This window comes from Mustela nigripes, unplaced genomic scaffold (assembly GCF_022355385.1).
Source record: "Mustela nigripes isolate SB6536 unplaced genomic scaffold, MUSNIG.SB6536 HiC_scaffold_20, whole genome shotgun sequence".
In the NCBI taxonomy this organism is placed as follows: Eukaryota; Metazoa; Chordata; class Mammalia; order Carnivora; family Mustelidae; genus Mustela; species Mustela nigripes.
Window position 1 is genome coordinate 1,323,654 of NW_026739436.1, and position 6,000 is coordinate 1,329,653.

Below are 6,000 nucleotides of genomic sequence, written 5' to 3' on the forward strand. Positions count from 1 at the left end.
CCAATTTTCCCAACATCATTTATTGAAGAGGCTGTCTTTTTTCCATTGGACGTTCTTTCCTGCTTTGTTGAAGATTAGTTGACCATAGAGTTGAGGGTCTATTTCTGGGCTTTCTATTCTGTTCTATGTGTCTGTTTTTGCACTACTACCATGCTGTCTTGATGATGACAGCTTTGTAATAGAGCTTGAAGTCTGGAATTGTGATGCCACCAACATTGGCTTTCTTTTTCAATATCCCTTTGGCTATTTGAGGTCTTTTCTGGTTCCATATAAATTTGAGGATTATTTGTTTCATTTATTTGAAAAAGATGGTTGTTACATTGGAATTTTATCAAGATAAAAAGCTTTTGAACAGCAAAGGAAACAGTTAACAAAACCAAAAGACAACTGACAGAAAGGGAGAAGATATTTGCAAATGACATATCAGATAAAGGGCTAGTGTCCAAAATCTATAAAGAACTGAGCAAACTCAACAGCCAAAGAACAAATAATCCAATCAAGAAATGGGCAGAGGACATGAACAGACATTTCTGCAAAGGAGACATCCAGATGGCCAACAGACACATGAAAAAGTGCTCCACATCACTTGGCATCAGGGAAATACAAATCAAAACCACAATGAGATACCACCTCACACCAATCAGAATGGCTAAAATTAACAAGTCAGGAAATGACAGATGCTGGCGAGGATGCAGAGAAAGGGGAAACCCTCCTACACTGTTGGTGGGAATGCAAGCTGGTGCAGCCACTCTGGAAAACAGCATGGAGGTTCCTCAAAATGTTGAAAATAGAACTACCCAATGACCCAGCAGTTGCACTACTGGGTATTTACCCTAAAGATACAAACGTAGTGATCCGAAGGGGCACATGCACCCGAATGTTTATAACAGCAATGTCTACAATAGCCAAACTATGGAAAGAACCTAGATGTCCATCAGCAGATGAATGGATAAAGAAGATGTGGTATATATACACAATGGAATACTACACAGCTATCAAAAGAAATGAAATCTTGCCATTTGCGATGACCTGGATGGAACTAGAGGGTATCATGCTTAGTGAAATAAGTCAATCGAAGAAAGACAACTATCATATGATCTCCCTGATATGAGGAAGTGGAAATGCAACTTTGGGGGCTAGGGGGGGGTAGGAGAAGAATGAAAGAAACAAGATGGGATTGGGAGGGAGACAAACGATAAGTGACTCTTTTTTTAAAAAATTATTTATTTATTTATTTGAGAGAGAGACAGTGAGAGAGAGCATGAACGAGGAGAAGGTCAGAGAGAGAAGCAGACTCCTTGTGGAGCTGGGAGCCCAATGTGGGACTCAATCCCAGGACTCCAGGATCATGACCTGAGCTGAAGGCAGTCGTCCAACCAACTGAGCCACCCAGGTGTCCCCATAAGTGACTCAATCTCACAAAACAAACTGAGGGTTGCTGGGGGGAGGGGGTTTAGGAGCAGGGGGGCAGGGTTATGGACACTGGGTAGGTATGTACTATGATGTGAAGTGTGTAAACCTGGCAATTCACAGAACTGTACCCCTGGGGATAAAAATATAGTATATGTTTATAAAAAATTAAAATAGAAAAATAGAACAAAATAGAAAAATAAATAAAACAGAATAGAAAAATCAAACAAGAAGTAAAACAGTACAAAACAATAAAACCAGTGTATTTTGGTCTGTTTGTTGAAAGATACTAGATCCTAAAATAGAAAAGAAAGAAAAGCTTGTATATATACAAAAGTAAAATAATATTCAATGAAAGGAGACCAAATTAAAAATACATGTCATATATATAAAAATTAGGAAATATTTTTAAAATTTATTATTATTTTTAAAAGATTTTATTTATTTGACACAGAGAGAGAAAGCACAAGCAGGGGGAGCACCAGAGGGAGAGGGAAAAGCAGATTCTCCACAAAGCAGGGAGCCTGATGCAGGGTTTGATCCCAGAACCCTGGGGTCATAACCTAAACCACAGGCAGCTGCTTAACCACCTGGGCCACCAAGATGATTGTAGTAAAGATTTAAAAAATGATAAAATAAGAAAATAGCTGGGGGGGAAAAAAAAACCCTGAAAGATACAGAAATAAAACAAAACAAAAACCCCACCATGAATTGTTTTCCCAAAGAGCTGATTTTGCTGTTCTCTATGATCAGTAAACTTGGTGTTAGCCAGTTGTTCCTACTGGTGTTCTGGGAGAGCAGACTATTTTGATGATTCTTAGGTGTCCTTGCTTAGGAGGAATTGCACCCCTCTTGCCAGGGGCAGACTCAATGTAAGTGACTCTGGTTGCACTATGTGGCACTGTTTTGCTCTCTGGTGGCTTTTAGCACTGATGGGGGTAGGGGATGAAAATGGAGACCCCATGTCCTCCAGTCCCAGGGCTGGAAGTTCACATGTCCCACTGTTCAGTAAGCCCTCACAAAAGAGCGGTCAGTCACTCATCCTCCTCGGGTACCTCCTAAGTTTATGTTCAACCAGTGACCAAGTGTTTTTTTTTTTTTTTTTAATCTCAGGAACACTACCCAATTTCCAGCCTCTAAACTATACAGACTTCTGCGGTGGACCTGTGCCATTCCTCCAGGGATGGATGGGGATTTTTGCCAGGATTCTGCTTTCTGGTTGGCCCATGCCTGGAGAGAGGTCACCTGTCTGGGCAACAGTTCATGGTTTATGGCAACACCAAGTGTAAAGATGGTGCCTACACTGACTGCATTCAGCTGACTTCCTGGCTACAAGAGCTGGGAACTGTCATACTCAGGCAACATTGTTCTTTTTACAACACTGGGGATCCTGAGACCACAGTGTCCTATTTGAGATTCTGCCCCACTTGACATCTGAGTGCCTGCAAGCCAGGGATGTCCCCAACTGTATCTGACTTTTAAAAGTTCTGATTTTGTGCTCCACTGGTTATTATATTTTCTAATAGCGTGCTTAAGTGCTCCCTCCCTTCCATGGTTTATCTTTGAGTATATCTCCATACATTCTACCTTGCAAAAAGCAATTGCTTTTCTATATGTAGAACCCAGCAATTCTTTTCTCAGATCTCCAATTGATTTTGCAGGTGTTCAGAATGATTCAATAACTTCCTCAATTCCAGAGACCAGATGAAATTAGGGTCCCCTACTCCTTTGCCATTTTAATTCCTCTCTTTAAATATGAGTCTTAAGTGATTCTACTTAGTAGAAAAATACCCCAAAATGCATCTATAACCACATCTGAAAGGGAACAAATACGTAACTATATGTGTTAAGAACATTATCTTCAGAGAGTAGCTCTGAAAGTAGCTCTCAAACACTCTGACAGGGAGACTCAGGTTTGTAGGCAAATCCTAGGGCCCTGTTTACAATCCAACTTGTTTCTTTGGGATTCAAGAAGGCTGAGGCAAAATGTTAGCAAATGGAAAAATAAGCATACTGATAGTTTATAGAAAGAAGAAATTCTGTGCATACTTGAGTACTTCATATTTAAAAACTATTTGGACTCCACTTCCTATTTGGGGATGGAAAACTGTGTTGGTGGATGTCTGCTCTTGTATTGTAGAATGGCTGCAAAATTCAAGGGACCCCATCTTGTATCCGGAAGAATCCATTTGACATATTCTCACCAGTAAGACAAAAGACAGTGCAAATATTTATTTCATGTTCTGCCTAGTTGCTCTGGGGCTAAAAGCCAACATTCTTTAATTTTGCCTCATCTTTTTTTGTGTCTTTTCTTTCAAAGATGTAGCTGAATCTACCCTATTCATATGCTTGAGAGAGCAAATTGTATTTTCCTCTTTCTTTTCTGCTACCCAAAAAATAGTCACTGTGAATTTCCATTCTTCAGGATAAATCTTTAGTTCCTATAGTCCATTACTTCTCTTAATTTGTAAATGGACCCTTTTGTAAAACTAATAGCCTTATCTCGTTGGCATAAATAGACTGGCAGGACCTGATAGATAATTATGTTGGCAAAATGGTTGATTTACCTAATACATCTCTAAGATTATATTGTACCTATTTATAATTTCTATAGAGGCAAAGCAAGCTGAAAAAAAAAATAAGATCTTAAACTTTGAGTAAGGGTGGATCTGGTTTTAGGTACAGGTCTGTCACTTAATTGCTATGTTGTAAACTTGGGCAAGTCATTTAATGTCTCTAAGTTTCTCATCTGTAAAAGATGATAATCTATTTAAACATATGAATTTCTTGAGTACCTAACCTGATAGAGCATGAAATATTGCCCCAAAGAGGAATGATATGGCTAACTGTCCACTGAGATTACTTACCCATCATGGATGCAACCTGACGTCTACATTAGAACTTTACAGTGCATTCATTAATAAAAAAAATAATTAGAATTATGATCTTTAAAATGACCTGGAGACTTCTTTTGTGTTCTAACATGATTACGGTTATTGGACTTAATATATTTTCACCAGAAATTCTACACTTTGGTACACACAAAATTGCCCCCAAGGGATGCCAACATCCTATTCCCTGGATCATGTGAATATGTTACTCTACATGACTAAAAGGACTTTGGCCTTGTGATTAAGTTAAGGATATGGAGAAGGAGAAATTATTCTGGAATATCCAGGTGGACTGAATGTCATCACTAAGGGTCCTTAAAACAGGGAGACAGGAGGGATCAGAATCTGTAGTAAGAGATGTATGACAAAAACAGAAGTTGGAGTGATGCAGGGAGGAACTGAAGAGTGCAAGCAGCTTGTACAAGTTGAAGACCAGGAACAAATTCTCCTGTACAGCCTCCAGAAATAACAGTTTTACCAATAACTTGATTTGCATGCATAAGACCCATTAGATTTCCTGAGTTCCAGAGCTGTAAGATAATAAATTTAGTGTTGAAAGACACTAAATTTATAATAATTCATTACAACAGGCATAGGAAACTAAGGCACATATATCAGGCTTTATTAATTATGTATTTAGAATTGCCATTTAAATATGTTTTATTTGATTATAGTTAACTCACAATATTACATCAGCTTTTGGTGTACACCTAGTGATTGGACATCTCTGTAGTTTATGCTGTGCTCACCACAAGTGTATCTACCATCTTTCATGTTATTACAATATCATTGACTATATTCTCCATGTTGTGCCTTTCATAATTGTGACTTATTCATGCCATGGCAGTAAGTCTTTATCTCCCACTCCCCTTCACCCATTTTGTCCATTACCCTACCTTCCTCCCTTCTGGTAACCACCAGTTTGTTCTCTGTATTTATAGCTCTCATTCTGCTTTTTATTTGTTAATTTATTTGCTTGGTTTTTTATATTCCCCATATGGATGAAATTATGTGATACTGGTCTTTCTTAGTCTGATTTATTTCAGTTAGTTTAATACCTTCTAGGTTTTTTGATGTTGTCACAAATGGCAAGACCTCATCTTTTTTTTTATGGCTGTATAATATTCTATCGTGTATGTGTGTAGTGTATGTGTCCCCATTTACATATATACAGACAAACATAGATATGCATTATGTATGTATATGCACACATATATACATATGTATTGACATTATATATAACATGCATGTATACTCATTTTATGTTCTTATATGTAATTATTATATACATATATACACACACATATATATACATAATTTATATATATACCACAACTTCCTTGAAAAGCCAAAGCAATCTTGAGAAAAGGACAAAGCTGGACTCATCATCACAGTTCCAGATTTCCAGACATAACTATAAACCTCTAGTGATCAAAATAGTGTGGTAGTTGCACAAAAATAGATACACAGATCAATGGGTTGTAATAGAAAACCCAGAAATAAACCTATCATATGGTCAATTAATGTTTGACAAGGGAAGTAGGAATATACAATAGAATTGATTCTTGAATTGTAATGTCTGGAAGCTTTTCAGCTAGTGTTGAGAATCAGTTTTATGGACTAGGTATAATGCAGTCAGGGTTGGGACTGGCATCTTTCTGAAGTCTGCTCTCACTCAGACATCCTGACCTCAAATGCA

General features: G+C 37.8%; 1 protein-coding gene across 2 annotated transcripts in view; it reads left to right on the forward strand.

Moving 5' to 3' along the window:
- The window catches only part of LOC132008019 (protein WWC3-like), a 95,185-nt gene extending 91,408 nt beyond the window's left edge, over nucleotides 1-3,777 (forward strand). For both annotated transcript variants that reach the window (XM_059386379.1, XM_059386380.1), the window contains one exon: nucleotides 2,524-3,777. In XM_059386379.1, coding sequence (XP_059242362.1) covers nucleotides 2,524-2,731 — 208 coding nt within the window. In that variant the 3' untranslated portion in view covers nucleotides 2,732-3,777. The remainder of the gene's footprint in view (nucleotides 1-2,523) is intronic.
- Nucleotides 3,778-6,000: the final 2,223 nt, after the last annotated feature.